Here is a 16,404-nt window from a genome sequence, read left to right on the forward strand (position 1 = left end):
GCCCTCACAGGCAGCTGGATTGACTCCGGGCAGCTCTTGGCATTAGCCTCCCTCCCTGCTGCAGCAAGGCTCCTTCCCCATTCTCCCCCACAGCCTTGCAGCCGTGGGCCGGATCAGTCTTGCAGACAGGCAGGGCCCAGATAGAGGAGAGCAAGATGCTTTGCAGCCCAGTGAGGAAGAGATGAGGGAGCCCATCCTGGCAGAGACCTCTACCTTTACGCTCCTAATTGCACTCATGCCCAGATGAGGCGATGTGTGTTGCATCTCTTTCTCCCCAAAAACAGGATTGCAAGCATGGACTCCTGCCCACCACAAGGGTTGTGGCGGGGAGGGGTCCATGCCCCCATCTCTCAGCCTGCCCCATGGCCTGCCTGATTTGTCCCTGCCAAGCCTCCTGTATACATCTCCTCCAGTGAGACTGCCGTTCCAGGGGAAGGGAGGGTGCCGGTCACGCTGTCGGCACCGAGCTATTCTGCAGAGACCAGCAGGTGAATTCATCCCTGGCCTCAGGGCTGGCTCAGGGATGGGCCTCCTCGCTCCCAGCAAAACACGCCAAAGCCGTGGGCTCCATGCGCTGCATTCCCAGCTGCAGTAGGTCATGCTGGCTTGCTTTGGTGCCCGCATAACTTGGGGTTAGCGGCCGCATTCCCCGGGTTTGCTGCCCGGCTGGATGCCTGTGCAAACTCAGGCCTTTTCCAGCTCCTCTCGTTCTCTCGAGCAACTCGTACTTTCACTTCTAGGATGGTCAGCCCCATATAGAGAGACCCCTACCGCGTCTCCCATCCATGCTACCCAAGGGTGCCCTCCCTCGTCCCACTGAACCCCTGGAGAGGACGGCAGATGATATCAGCAGCGGTTTGTGCACAGACAAACGCAGGTCGGGCTCTCTGCGGCAACCATCGGATTTTGGATGAAGCCCAAGCAGACAGAATTCCTGACGAGGGTTTTCTGTGCCAGGAGGAGGAAGCACGTCTGAGCAAACCTCCGGGAGAGATGTAGTGGGATGAAGCTGGGTGGAAATAAGAGACTCCGAAGTCCCCGAGCTTCACAGCCCATTGGCTTGATGTGCTCAAAGCAAGCCAGTGTCCCATACCAAGAGTGCGACAGGACCGGCCTCGCCATTGACTCTCCAGCCTGAGAACCACCTACGGCTGGGTTTGCTGGCAGACGCTAAGTCTGGAACAAGGCTTGAACTCACACCACTGGTGGCGTGGCAGGCGGAGTCTCTGAGGCACAGTCACCATGTTCAGTGCAGGAGAAATGGGCACGGAGTGGATGACATTCAAGAAGAGAACCCCTTTGGTTTCCATCTCCAGGCACAGGGCAGGTGAGGCAGAGAAGAGTCGGGTGGAAAAGTCAGGCGCGGGACCTGGACTAGGCAGTGAGAAAGGGCAACACCGAGCTCCAGGTCTGGGAAACCTGCAGTGCAGCCCTTTGAAGCCATCAGGCCCCAGCCATCGGGGCAGCCAAGGCATCAAAGAGTCACAGAGAAGGGGTCACATCTAGTCCAACCCCTGCCTGAGGCAGGATCAGCCCTGTCCAAACCAGCCCAGACAAACCCCATGTCCAGCTTCTTTGCACAACTGCAGTTAGCCTGGACACAGCATGAGATGTAACACCCAAACCTGCCCCAGGGAAGGCAGGGGGACCATGGTGGCCAACGTCTTGCTGCTGCAAAGAGGGGGTCAGGCTTGGTTGCAAAGGGGGGTGAGGCTGGTTGCTAATATACACTCAAGAGATCCCAGGCAGAGGCCGTGCCCCTGGTACAGTGGAGGGTTACCCCCTCCTGCCAGTCCAATCCAATCTGACCAGGGGGTAAAATTCCTTTCTGACCCCCAATATGGCATCAGTTTGGGGGCAAGACCCTCTAGCCAGGAACCTCCCAGCAGGAGCACTGGCACAGCCCAGTCCCCATACCCAGCCTGGGCTGCAGTAGCACCCAGCGCCTCTAAGGAAGGCTTGAAACCCCCTAACACATGAAAAGAATCCCTTCTGCCTCCATGTGGCACCCAACAAAGCCCAGAAGCAAAAGAACTACCCATAGAAGAAAATAGGCATCCCTACACCTAGATCATCCCTGACCAGTGCACCTCCAACTTCTTGAATGCCTCCAGTAGTGGAGAGTGCACAAAGCAAGAGACCCGGCACAAAGTAGCTCCTGACTCCTGTGTTCCCCCCAATGTTCATTGCTGGGGGGGAAAGGGACCAGTCTCCTCCTCAGTGCCTCTCCAGGGCCCTTCTTCTGGCTCCGTCTTGTTCCCAGGATCGGCCCTGTTCTTCATGAGATGCCTGTGGATGATGCCGCGGCTGTGCTCTCACTGACATGAGGCCATCAGACAATGGAGATTGCTGGGAAGAAGGATGAAAGTGCAAGGTCCAAGGAAGCAAGGTGACCGCCCCTCCAATGGCACCAAACCCTGTGAAAGGACTCCTCTCCAGTGGGCAGATTGGTTCAAACACGACCAGAAGGAATGCATCTTCGAGACAACAGTGTTGGTCTATGATGCCGGGGTTTCTGGGCTGCCAGCTTGTCCCTTAATGCCCCAGTGAACTGGAAAATCCCTCTGTTGAATTCCAGCCTCCTTGAGCATCAGGATCAGGTCTTTTTTTTTTTTTTTTTTTTTTGGGGGGGGGGGGGGGAGGGTCATGAGAAGCTGGGAGAGGCCTCCCACTCCAAGAAGCTGCTTGGGAAATTCCCAGTGCCAGGGCCCAGCCTTTGCACAGCTGCCCATCTTGCATTCAGGGCTTTGCATGACAAAGCAAGCACTCTTAGCACATCATTTGCTTCCAGGACAGCAGGAGACAGGAGGCAGGGGCATCCATGTGCATAGGACAGGGCAAAGATGTCAGATGAGAGGGGCTGCCCTACTGTTATAGCACCGTGGAGGCACCCCCCCTTTAATAACTTATGGGGGTGGGTATTTTCTGACTCAGCAACACTGGGTTGAATGGCTTTCCAGTGCCTCTGGCTCTGGTTGGTGGCAGGGATGGGGAAAGGCCTGCAAAGAGGAATCCAGAATGGGATTCAGATGGAACGGATCAGATTGAACTCCTGGTCCAGATTCCCCCAAGCTTTGGCACACTCCAACCCCACAGTCCTTGGTTTGGGCCCACCTCTGCTTCCCGATGGCCAGGTGCCCACGTTTGGGTGCCATGGGCATATATAATGTACGCACTGTGCCATAGTTGTTTCATGGAGTTTAAGGTCTGAAGGGACCATTGCATTGCATTAAATGTCACTCTGACACTGCAAAGATTTCAGCTAGGCTCCAGCATGCCCATCTTCTCGGGGTCAGACCAACGCCATCTTTGGGAATTTTACCCCCTGGTCAGGTCGGGATGGATTTGGGCAGGGCAGGGGGGTTGTCTTCTTCTGGAGTAAGAGGCATGGTCTCTACGTGGGGTCTCTTGAGCATATATTAAGAACCTTTTACAGAAGCAGGACGTTGACTGCTGTGATCCCCCTGCTTTCCCCGGGGCAGGTTCGAGTGTGATGTCTTGTGTTGTGTCAGGGTTGATGGCAGCCTTATGTAGAGTTTAGATTATGGCTGGTTTGGACAGGGCTGATCTGGATTGAGCTAGATGTGAGCTCTGGAGGTCCCTTCCAGCCCCACTTTTCTATGATCTGTGTCAGGCCTCAGAAGAGTCACCTCTGGCACCGGCACAGAACGGGAGGGACGGCGGTGTCCCCATGAAGGAAGGCAATTGTGTAGCTGCGATACACCCTGATGGTCCCAGCAGCACACAACACCCCGCGCCTGCAAACCACCTCCTCCTGCTCTTCCTAGCACCGAGCTCTCCAGCAAACCGAAGCAGGCTGAATTTCCTGCTCGTGGTAACACCTGGGCGGCTGAACTGCAGATGGGGGTCTGTGGGGCTGCTTGCCTCTCTGCTCACCCTCCTCCCCAGTCCACAGAGCACATTTGGAGAGGGCGACAAGCTCTTGACAGCACTTGATAAGTGCTGTCTCTGTCTTGTTTCCCACTCCCCAGAGCCTGCTCCTGTGGATGTTCATGGCAAAACTCCCACTGATTTCAAGGGGAGCAGGTGTAAAGCCCAGGTAACATGGACAGCCAGTTCAGTAGTGCCAATGGGCACATGCCATGTGCCAGACCTTATTGCAGGCTTCAAGCAGGGTAAGCCTGCTAGCTGCTTTCAGCTGGAACAGGCTGGTTTAGCTGTTCGCACCTCATTAAGGCTTTGAGTTTGCACCTCATTAAGGCTTTGTTGCCTCATTACCATGATACCTGGCATAGACTGTAGCCAGAGCCCCAGATACTGGTGCGGGTCCTTCGCTTCCTCCCTTTCCCTGCTTCCCTTGGGATGGTTTACCAGCGAGTCCTACGAGTCTGAGATGGAAAAGACCCACCGGCGTGTTCCCATCCTTTCCTCCGCAGCCAAGGCAGCACCGCTCTCTCCTGGACGTTATCCAGAGCACTCTCCGGGCTAGTGTTAAGGCTCTGAAGCAACCGGTTTTCCGCCAAAGTGGTTGGAGTTTCATTCCATTAGGGATCAAGGTCAGTGAGAGTTTTACCAGCACTAGGGCGCTGGTGATGGAGAAGACTATCTTGCTCCCCTTGTCCCTCCTGCATTGTTCCTTACAAGGCTGGTGGGTTTTGCTCATGCCTTCAGGGTCAAGCCGGTTGCCAGGTCTGAGATGAGGAAGGAGTTTTCCTCCAGCTCATATCGGCAGGGGCTTTTATTCTTGGCTTCCTGTAGCTCAGGGCATGTCCTCTTCCTAGCTGCGTTCACCCTTATTTTAACCTAATATATTCTCTGCTGCTGCTGTGGCTGAAGTATCCGTGGTTCACTTGTTCCTTCTGCTCTTTACCCATGGCCCAGCGTTGGGTTTTTCCCTTTATCTTGTGGCCTTGGAGCTGTGATGAGTGTGAGTGGATCCTCTTGTGGGTGAATCCAGTCCTCTGTCCCCGTGTGTGGTGAATACTTGGAGTCTGCCCCTATCTCTCTGTGTGTCTAATTGTCTGTTCCTCCATCTGTGTGTCCGTCCATCCATCCATCCACCTTCTTATTTTCCTGCTCATTCCTCCTTCAGCAGGTGCTGACATGCCCTTCTTTGCCATCGCACCGGCCTGTTCCTTAACGCTCTTGCTTTTCACCCCGGCCGTGGGAGCAGCTTACCGAGACTCCTGCCCCTTCTGCCCCCAAGACCCCTTCCTCCCGGAGTGAGGAATTTGAGTAGGGAGCTAAGCTGTATGTCACGGGGCATCCCCTACTCATCCTGCCCTTGTTTCCTGCTGTCATTCCCAACCCTCCCCTTGCCCAGCCCGGGTTTGCTCTCATCCGCTTCCTAGAATCAGCGGAGGGGAAACCCACAGCCAGATGTTTTTCCCCCTCATTGGAAAGTTTTGCCTGTCCTTGCCAGCTCAGGCAATCCCTGCAGATGCCATGCACGGGGCATGACTGAGCCAACCACGGTGCTCTCCGGGTGGGCAGAGGGATTCGGAAGGTGGTTAAATGAGACAGGGAGCATGCCAGGGTGGACGGGCCTTGCCCTTTTGGTGCCCCTCTGCTCTGGGGATGGGTAGGAGGATTTTCCCCATCCATCAGAAGAAGCAGGAGTCAAGAATACATGGACCCCCCCCACCGTGTCACCGCATCGTTGCAGCTGCTCTCGTGCTCACGACGCAGGGTTTTCCCAAACATGAGGTCACTGGCATCTTTTTGTGACTTTTGCATCAGGCCTGTGCTTGCAGACCCAATGCCTCCCTCCCCTCCCCACCCCACTGCAGACCCACACGGGACTCACGGGGTGGGGGGCTAGGGGGAGATTTCCCATCCCTGCCCGGCCTCGAGGCAGCACGGAGCGGATCGGGAAGCCTTCGTCACGGGGCGCTTTCCAACTGTGGGCCGCGTGCCAGGCTGGCCTTGGCCGCTTGGTGAGAAGGTCATAAAAATAACTGAGGAGCTATTCAGCTCCCGGCGAATTCCTGAGACACAGCCGGGGGCTCTGCTTGCGTCTTCAGGCCCCGGTGGGGCAGTCGCGATGGGCTGGGTGGGGGCGAAAGGGAAAGGAAGGGAAACTTTGGAGGGAGAACTTTGCATGACCTAATTGTCATAAATATTTTGCACCGCAAACCCCGGCTCTTCCTCTGCAGACAATGCCCCGGTAATTGCTATTCCTGCCCTGGAGTTTTTGGAAAGCAGGAAGGACTCTCCAGACCACCTAAGTTCTTGACACTTTTTTGGGCCGCGCAAGCCGGGGGCTCTGGAAATGCCATTCCGGACGGATTGTTCATTCGATAATTGAAAATATTTAAAGCTCAGCTTTGCACTAGCCGGGAAGTCATCTTTACGCTCCCTTCCCTGCAATGAAATATTTCAAGCCGAGTGCAGCAATTAGGAGGTGATAAAAGGCCCGGGCGCAGAGGCAGAAGGCAGGAGAGGGGAAAAGCCTTGGCCAGGGTTAGACAAGGATCCTTGCAAGCAGTGAGCGGAGCAGTAGACGCCATCTCTATCACTGCGAGCTGTGTTTGTACCCCATTCATTTTACTCACGAGGAGACGTAGCGACGTGCTTTAACACCCCGCGCCAGGAAGCCTTTCAGATGCCACCGGCGAGCTGCCTAACCTCATCGCTTTTGTGTTACGTGGATCCTAGGGGCTCATCTCTGTATCCGAGGTGCTACTCTGCAAGGGGGGGATTGCCCGGTCACTCGAGGGATCAGGAAGGACGAGGGTCCGAGCTGTCTCCTTGCACCTGTTGTCAGGTTTCGGCAGCTGACCGGGTCGGGTTGGCACCCGGGGCCCAGAGACCTGGTCTCGGCGCTGATGCTGAGCGATGCAGGTTTTGGGTACAGCCGGCAGGCTGAGCTGGGGGGTCGCACTTGGTTTCTGGGGATGCAGCCAGGAGCTGTCGAAGTGGAAGGGCAATGTTGGCCCCAGGACACACGCACAAGAAGCGGCTGTGAATAAACGGAGGCAGGAAACGAGGGGACGGTTTCTGAGCACGAGAGCAGGGGGAGGCTGGGATACAAAACCCAGTGGGGTTTAAGATGCTCGCCGGGTTTGCAAACAGGATCACAGTCTCATGGCCTGTGGGAGCCAGAGGTCTGGGGTCTCCCCTTCTCCACCCCACTCCTCGGGGTCGTCCCCTTCGCTTGGCTGTGCAGCCATCAGCCTTCCCAATGGGGTGCATGCCCAGAGGCACAAGTCCCTCATGGCTGCAAAACCTCTGGTGTCATAGGGAACATGGTGTAGAGGGGTCCTGCTGCCCCCTTCCCCCATCCCCCCGCCCCTGCAGAGAGGACTGGTCCCGGGCCCGCAGGAACCTGTCCATTGCCATCAGTGGCTTGGCACAAAAGTGCCCTCCACACCTATCGATATCCACCCAGCACCCTCTACTTGCTCCTTGCCACCCCTCCCCAGCAGCTGTATCACTCACTACCACTCGCCAGCAGGATTTGAACCCGTGACTTCCGGCACAGAGGGGCTGAAGGGAGCGCTCCATTCCTTGGCAGCAGCAGTAGGCTGTTTTCCTCCGTGAGCACCAGGGGATGCGACCCATGCTTTGCAGAGGGGAGAGGGGATGCATTGGCGAGGACGCTAGCCTTGCAGTTGGGGTCATAGCACTTGTCAACCCCGGCTCCTAAGGGGGCTTGGGAGGATACATCCATTCAAGACCATGTTTCCGTCACACCGAGGGGCCACGCCAGCCTTTCGATGTGTAAGGACAAGCGTACGCGCTCTCTCCCCTCTTCGTGGCTCCTGCCACACGAGCTCCCTGGGGCTGCTCTCGTTTGATGGTTGGAGCTCCCTCCCTCGTGCGACTAATGCCGGGTTCTTCCGCAGGGAGGCGTGACGGACGACAAGAGCGACGACGGCAAGTCGGTCTCGACCCTGAGCTTCGGCGTCAACCGGCCTACCATTTCCTGCATCTTCGACTGTGAGTCCCTGCCGAGGGCTCGAGGGTGGGAATTGCACACGCTTCGAAGGCTCCCTTGAGACTCAAGTGGTGCCTGGAGCGTGCGTCTGGGTCGGGGCAGAGCAAGGTTGGTCTGAATCTTTCTCCTTGCAAAGAGCCGTCGCCATCGAGCCACGCACTGGGCAGAGCCAGGAGCACCGTGCAGCCCAGCTGTGGATGCTGCCCACCTCGTGGGGGCAAGAGGGGAAGTGATGTGGGACTGGAAGGAGAAAAGCCAGAGGGAGCCTTGCTCTGGAGGGCTGTGTCCTGCTCCTACCCCCATTGCATCCAATAGCTAGGAGGGGGATTTTCCAAGCTGCCGTGGCCCCCTGCTTTACCAGTGACTTGTTCCGATGTTGTGTCGGGGTGAACGGTAGTTTTACGAAGAGGTTGGCTTAGGGATCTGTAAAGGGAGGTTTGCACAGGGCTGATCGTGCCTCAGGACTAGATGACCTACAGAGGCCCCTTCCAGTCCTACTTCTCTGTGATTTGCATTTAATGCAAAAGCAGCACTGGGACCCAGGGCTTCCTCCCTCACAGGACCCCAGACCACCCCCTCCCTGCTCCCTCGGTCCCCATGCAACCTCGAGGCACTTTGTGTAGCTCTTGCAGGCTTTCCATCACTCCAGGCGTGTGGCCCTGAATGCCTTTCTTATTCCCCTCTTCCTCAATGCAGATGGAAACAAATACCATCTCCGTTGCTATATGTACCAGGCACGGGATCTGATTGCCTTGGATAAGGACAGCTTTTCAGGTAAGCACAGAGCCTCGTTGAAGCACGCGATTGAATCCTCAGCTTGCACTGACACTTCGCCCTGGTCTCCGCGAGGTAAAGTTCAGGACCCTGGGGGCCTGTCCTGGCACAGATTTGAAGTAGAAAGGGGGGTTTTGTGCTGCTGTGCAACAAGAGACAGATGCATAAGGTTTTCCCAAGGAAGCCGGTGTGACTAGCCCTGCTTCCCATCAGAGGAGGAATCGGCTTTTCGAGAACTCTTACGTGAGAAACCAACCAGAAACCACAAGCTACCCAGGTCACTCCCCAGTCAGATGGTGTTTGCTTTGCTAATAGCTCCTGCTCGCAGACGTGAGTCGATGTCAAAAAGCCAGCGGCAAGCCCGGGTAGCGGGGAGCTCAGGGACACGAACAAAAATGCAGGCAGGGATGTTTTCCCTGGCACAGAGCCTTGATTCTGCGAGTCCCGGGGCAGCGTGCGAGACCGCACGAGTGCAGGTGGGAGGCGAGGCCACGTGGGGTATGGGGAAGGTCGAGAAATGGGCACAGCCCCGGTGCCGGGCTGGCGATGCACACAGATGAAATGAAGGTGCATGAGTAGATACCAGGCATCTCCGAGCAGACGTGGGCTGACGCTTAAGCTGTCCTTTTTGGGCTCAGACCTGAGTGCTTCCCCCTTAGGCGTCTGATCAGATCCCAGCCTGCGTCTTCCTGCGTTGCAGGGGGGACAGGAGTCATGGCTCCCAGTCCTTTGCAGGGGTCGGGGGGAGATATTGTCCCGTGGTTGTGGGCTCTGCTCCCTGACCTTGGGCAGCTAACTCCCTGTTCCTCTCTGTGACTCAGTTTGCTCAGCTGTGAAATGGTCCTGTTGACACTGACTCACCCCAGAGGGGCCTAAGTGGACCATCAAAGCCACCCCAATCCTCACCACAAAAAAACATGCAGGGAAACGTCCAGGTTTGGACTGTGCACCAACGAACCTTCCCGGACGGGGAGACTCTGCTCACGTTACATTTATTGCGCACGAAAGAATGCATTGAAAACCGCGTGGAAAAAGAAACGACTGACCCCGGCAAACTTGTAAAACCTTTTGTATTTATTTGCATGAGAGCAGCCCTGTACCCCCTGGGACATTGGTGAGAGGGTTGGGACTGTGAGGATGGAGGGTGTTTTTGACCCTCGAACTTTGTCTTTGGGGGATGAAGAGTGCTTGTATCCTGTGTGGAAGTGTCCCCAGCCCCCAAAAGTGTCGTCCCCACCTCGCTGCCAGATGGAAAGGGTGGTCTTTCATAGCTATGGAGGCGGGTCATCCAGCCTGACATCTTCTCCCAGGGCTGCAATGGAGGAGCCCTGCTTGTAGGGTTTGCTTCAGGCTGCCACGGGGTGCAGGGGTGGTTTGGCATCTGGTGCAGCCGTCGTTAAATTGATTATGTTCTCCATGCCCAGCGACCGTGGAGATGGGGCCAGGGCTGTGGCTGCTGCAGGGGCTGTGCCAGTGCTTCCCCCCACAGATGTGTGAGGCTGATGGAGGGACCCAAATCCACATTGACCCCCTGTCTGCCAGCTGTGCCAACACCTCCATCCACAGTAGTTGCTCTGGCTGCAGCGTCCAGGACCCTGACAAGAGCCAGACGTCCCAGTGGCACCGAGTCCACCGAGACCAAGGTGGCTGTGGCCGGCAGGCATCTGCAAAGCAGGGGATGTGGCCCGCAGACCAATTTGGGTGTGCACCCTTGTCCTAGACCAAGAGACGGGACCTTTTATGGGAGGACCAGCACTTCTCCAGACGGTGCAGGCAGCACTGACTCTACCTATGGTTTTGTGACCGATGCTATCCATTATCAGCCTCTGCTTCCCATGGCTCATACATTCACCAGGCTTTTCCCTACCAATTTGCCATGCAGCGTGTCTGCTTCAGCTGGACCTTTTGGGGAGCAGCGAGGGGGCAGGGAAAGTTTCAGTAGAAAGTATGCATCTGTTTCTGAGACTAAGGGTAGGCCAAAGTAGATCACGTTTTCCAGACCAAGTACGGCTTTCCTTATGATTGCTGCTTCCAGCTGCTGTGGGTCACTGGGGTGCAGAGAGCACATGTCTGTGCCCAGTTCTGTGCCGAGGCATCTTCAGTGCTGCCATTGCCTCGCTTTGAAGTCGAACCCAATAAAATTTGGGGCATCATTAAGTGAATTGATAAAATGCAAAACATTGTCATGTCTCTGCATAAATAGCTGGTGCGCACACTTCTTGAATACCCCGTGCAGTTCTGGTCTCCGCAGCTCAAAAAGGATGTAGTGGAATTAGAAAAGGGACAGAGAAAGGCAACCAAGATGATGGGGGTAGGGAGTGACTGGTATACCGAGACAGACTGAAAAAGGTAGGACTCTTCGGATGCAACCACTTTGCAGCCTTTTGGCAGGGAAAAGTGGTAAATACTGGTGTTTAATGGCAACTCCTGCCTTAAGGGTGTTGGGCCGACCAGTCTGCTCCTGCTGAGCTGTCCTGAATCGGTGAAGGGGTCTTGTGGCTTTGTCACCAGGACACTCGTGTGCCAGGCCTTGCTTTACTCTGGACTTGTTCTGTCTCTTCCTTTGTGCCATGCTAGATTCATATGTGAAACAGCGCTAATAGCCCTTCGGTAGTACATAGATATATAACACTCCCTTCATTTCCCCTGCTCTGTCTGCTACAGGGATCGAGCAGCTGTGTTTCTCGAACACAGGTCCTGTGTCTCAGTGACCCCGACATCTGCTGGGAGGGCAATACAGCCATGCACAAGCGATCCGGGACATTTTCGGAGGGTCTTGGGGACAAGTCTGGTGCAAGCGTTGGAGAGACCAACGAGGGGCCGTGCTCTTCTTGACCGGCTGCTCATGAGCCGGGAAGAATTGATGGGGAATGTAGTCGTGGACGGCAACTTGGGCAGCAGCGACCACGAGATGATTGAGTTCAGGATGCCGAGGAAGGGAAGGATGGAAAGCACCCTTGATTTCAGAAAAGCAGACTTTGACGCCCACGGGGAACTCATGGGTGGGATCCCCTGGAAAGTCAGTCTGAGAGGGGAACGAGTCCAGGACAGCTGCTTGTATTTTAAAGAAACCTTTCTGAGGGCACAGCAATGAACCCTCCCGATGTGCAGGAAGACCAGCAAGTACAGCAGATGACCAGCTTGGCTTTGCAGGCAACTCTTCAAGGGGCTACAACACAAAAAGGAAGCTTATAAGAAGTGGAAAATTGGACAAACAACTTGGGAGGAGTAGAAGAGCATTGCTCGGGCGTGCAGGGTGAAATCAGGAAGGCCAAAGGGCAGTTGGAGTTGCAGCTAGCAAGGGATGTGAAGGGGAACAAGAAGGGTTTCTATAAGTATGTTAGCAACAAGAGGAAGATCAGGGAAAGTGTGTGTCCTTTAGTCCATGGAGGAGGCAATCTAGTGACAGATGATGAGGAAAAGGCTGAAGTGCTCAATGCCTTTTTTACCTCGGTCTGCACAGGCAAGGGCAGCTCCCAGACTACTGCACCGGGCAGCACGGTTTGGGGCGGAGGGGAGCAGCCCTCGGCGGTGCAAGAACAGCTTAGGGACTATTCAGAAAAGCTGGATATGTACAAGTCCATGGGGCCAGATGGGATGCACCCAGGGGTTGACTGATGCGATTGTAAAGACACTGCCCTGTTATCTTTGAAAAGTTGTGGCCATCAGGGGAGGCCCTGAATGTTTGGAGAAGGGCAAACATAGCGCCCATCTTTAGGAAAGGGAAGAAGGAGGATCCGGGGAACTCCAGGCCAGTCAGCCTCACCTCGGTCCCTGGAAAAATCATGGAGCAGATCCTCAAGGAATCCACTTGGAGGAGAAGAAGGTGATCAGGAGCGATCAGCATCGATTCACCAGGGGCAAGTCATGCCGGACCAACCGGACTGCCTTTACGATGAGGTGACTGTCTCTGTGCACGCGTGGAAAGCAGGGGACGTGATATACCTTGACTTGAGCAAGGCTTTTGATATGGTCTCCCACAGCATTCTTGCAAGCAAGCTGAGTAAGTACGGGTTGCATGAAGGAGCTATTAGATGGATAGAAAACTGGCTGGATTGTCGGGCTCAAAGGGAAGTAATCAGTAGTTCGAGGTGTAGTTGGAAGCCAGTATCAAGCGGAGTACCCAGGCTGGTTTTGGTTCATATCTTTATCAACCACCTGGAAGATGGGATGGGCTGCACCCTCAGCAAGTTTGCAGATGACACCAAGCTGGGGGGAGCAGTGGATATACTGGAGGGCAGGGCTAGGATTCAGAGAGACCTCGACACATTGGAGGATTGGACCAAAAGAAATATCATGAGGTTCAACAAGGACAAGTGCAAGTCCGGCACTGAGGAGGGAGTGATCCCCTGCACCAGTGCAGGCGGGGGGTGACGGGCTGGGCAGCAGCTCTGCAGAAAAGGGCCTGGGGGGACAGGGGACAAGAAGCTGAACAGGAGCCAGCAGTGTGCCCTTGTGCCAAGACGGCTACCGGCATCCTGGGCTGCATTGGTAGAAGCGTTGCCAGCAGATGGAGGGCAGTGATTCTTCCCTCTATTCAGCACTGGGAGGCCACATCTGGAGTCCTGTGTCCAGCTGTGGGGCCCCCACTACAGAAAGGATTTGGACACATTGGAGAAGGTCCAGTGGAGAGCAATGGAAATGGTTGTGGGGCTGGGGGACAGGACTGGTGAGGAGAGGCTGATGGAAATGGGCTGATTGAGTCTGCAGAAGAGAAGACTGAGGGGGATTGAATAGCAGCCTTCACCTCCCTGCAGGGGGGCTGCAAAGAGGATGGAGCTGGGCTGGTCTCAGTGGGGGCAGGTGACAGAAGGAGCAATGGGCTCGAGCTGCAGCAAGGGAAGTTGAGGTTGGATATTAGGAAAAACTTTCTCCCAAGGAGGGTGGTGAAGCGCTGGACCAGGCTCCCCAGAGCGGTGGTGGAGTCTCCACCTTGGAGGTGTTTAGGACCCAGGTAGACAAAGCCTTGTCTGGGATGATGTAGTTGGGGCTGGTCCTGCTTTGAGCAGGGGTTGGACTAGATGTGACCCCCTGAGCTCCCTTCAACCCTCCGTGTCTGTGACTCAGTGATGAGATGGAAAGCTGTCCAGAGCTCCAGGGCTTCTCTTTCCCCGTGCATTTGCACAACAGTAGAGCTAGGACTGGAAACCACAAGTCCTGACTCCCTTTCCACAACTCTCATGGCTAGACTGCAGAATCAAAGGGCTGGAAGGGACCCGCAGGGTCAGCGGGTCCAGCTCCTGCACCCGAGCAGGACACGCGGTCCCTACCCCAGCCCAGAGGACGCTTGTCCAGCTTGTGCCGGGACCCTCCAGGGATGGAGTCTCCACACCCCCTGTGTTGCCACTTTGGGAGGGAGGAAGTTTTCCCTTAGGTTTCACCTTGATGTGTTTTGCTGCTTTCCAACCCTCCCTGGACCACACCTCCGTCCTCCCTCGGGATGTTAGCGGGGCCTGCTCTGCTCCCCGACGTCGGCAGCTTGCTCCGGGTATTGTTTCACAGGCTTCCCGCCCGTGGCATCATGGCAGGGAAGAGATTGGCTTCTCGGGCTTGTTTTGCAGCCTCTCGCTTGGAGCGGCAGGGGAGGGGGAAGGAAAAAAAGCAGCGAACAATCAAATAGTGTCTGAGCCGGGCGAGATCCTTCCTCCTGCCCCACGTCCACAATGAGTTTGTTGTTTAACGTGCAGCTCGGAGAGGGGTGATCTCATGCGGCCCGATTGGCCCGGCGGAGAGGCGAGCCCCGGCCCTCGGAAAAACCCAGCCAAGGACAACACGAGCAACAAACTTCTACAATGCGGGATTGTGATCCCTCGCCCTTCAGCAGAGCAGAAAGGCGTTCATTATAGGGGCTTTGCCCACTTAGAAAAACAAACCTTCTGCATGCAGAAGGGTCCGGACAAAAGGGCTTTTTAGACGCTTCCCCCCACCCCAACCTCTTTCTTTCCCCCCCAGTGCTCTGGGGTTCGGTCGATTGTAACGCGTCCTGCCTGGAAAAAAATGCCTCAGTGGGAAAGCCCTTCGCAGCGTGAGCTCCGCACGCGGCAACCCCCCCAGCTCCTCAACCGGGACGGCGGCAAGACAAATAAACCCTGCAGACGTGGAGGGAGACGGGGCACGCGGCCTTGCTCCCCTCCCACCCGGGTTGGCGAACGGGTCGCTGCTGATTGACACGGGGCGCCTGATTTGAATCAGAGAGGCTTTTTCCTTCGAGTAGGAAGGTGCTTGGCTGTGCGTGGTGGGGGCCGTGAGAAAGATGCATCCAAATAATAAAGGATGCTTATTCGGTGTGGGGCTCTGCAGGTGAAACCATGTCCGTGTGCTGTAGACATTAAGGGCTTGGGGGAAAGGGGCATCGTGGCTCTGGGGCAGGGAGCGAGGGGCACGGCCTCTGCATCAGCCCTGCCTGGACCTCAGCGCTGGAGGCTGCAACGGTGAGAGAAACAGGGGAAAACCCTGCTCAGCCCCAGTTCACTCCTCCTTCCAGCCTCTTCTTTCTGCCCCTGTGCAACACAGGAGATGGCAAGACGGACCTGAGACGTGGCAATTCTTTATGTTCTTTAAAGGCGCGTCTACATGTGCCAGTTTAAGGCATGTTAGCCATTTTTAAGGCGCATTAAGGGCACGGGTCTACATGCACGTGCCCTTATTGCGCCGTAAAAACGGCAATTTTAGGCTGTCCGCGCCTTAATTTGATACCTGCAAAAGCAGGGATCCAGCTGAGGAGTGAATAGCTGAAGTGTCTTAATGCACGTGCAGACGCACTAAGGTGCATTAATGCAGTGTATGTGGACTGACTTGGGACTAACTTCACTGGACCCGAGTCAGTCCACACTGCACGTGAATACGTCTTAGTGCGTGCACGTGTAGACGCACACATGAACCGCCTTAATGCGCATTAGGCAAATGTGCATTAAGTTTGGGCGCACATAAAACCATGTGTAGACGGCCTAAGGCTGAGCCCACATGGCCGCTTTCTCAGCCCCTGGTCGGCCGGGGGTGAAGTAATCTCTGCCCATCGGGATGCAGCTCGGGGGAGGCTCCTACCACACCTGAACCTCCCCTTTCCCCTCCAAAGCGCTGCTCTCCAGCGAAGGACATTTGAATGGGGAGAGTTTATCTTGTTGGGGGCAGACCTGGAGCTAGTGGGCATTTTGGATCTATCCAGCTTGCCTTGACTTCAGTCTTATCCCTGCCCTATTCATTCCCCTGGCACTCTGTTCTCCCCAGAGCTGGCTGCATTTCAGCAGCAAAGCTGTTCAAGAGGCCCGGTGCTGCTCAGGAGCCAGCTGCCCTGTTTCTTCTGTTAATTGATTTCCTATTAACTCTCCTAATCATCTTGCTGAGGGGGGTTTGGGGGTGAGGACTGGGTCTAGGCACAAGGTGGGTTAGACAAGCTCGATATGGCTCCCTTAGTCCTCTCTGTTTCTGTCCTGTGACGTAGAAAGCCAAGGGTTCAAGGCTCACCACTGCTTACCTCTCACCTGAGATCCCCCCAGGTAGAGGCAGTGGCATGGGATGTAGACTGGCAGGCCTGTTGCCTGCAGGCTCAGCTGGGGTATCTCCTCCCTGTTTCTGGGGTGACCTATCCAAGGAGGAGTCCAGCAGTCAAGGGATAAATGTCCAGCCATCCCCTGGCCAGAGCTGCCGGCCATCCCTCTCACCCACACAGCTACTAGATGGTGGTGTCCAACATGTTATCCTGTTTGTGAGCAGAGGGTGGAAAGGGAGGT

At 55.7% G+C, this 16,404-nt stretch overlaps 1 protein-coding gene across 3 annotated transcripts in view; it reads left to right on the top strand.

Moving 5' to 3' along the window:
* The window catches only part of DYSF (dysferlin), a 200,784-nt gene that overhangs the window by 90,961 nt on the left and 93,419 nt on the right, over positions 1–16,404 (top strand). For all 3 annotated transcript variants that reach the window (XM_019495633.2, XM_019495634.2, XM_059721412.1), the window contains exons 30-31: positions 7,809–7,902; positions 8,597–8,674. In XM_019495633.2, coding sequence (XP_019351178.2) covers positions 7,809–7,902; positions 8,597–8,674 — 172 coding nt within the window. The remainder of the gene's footprint in view (positions 1–7,808; positions 7,903–8,596; positions 8,675–16,404) is intronic.

This window comes from Alligator mississippiensis, chromosome 2 (genome assembly GCF_030867095.1).
Source record: "Alligator mississippiensis isolate rAllMis1 chromosome 2, rAllMis1, whole genome shotgun sequence".
In the NCBI taxonomy this organism is placed as follows: domain Eukaryota; kingdom Metazoa; phylum Chordata; order Crocodylia; family Alligatoridae; genus Alligator; species Alligator mississippiensis.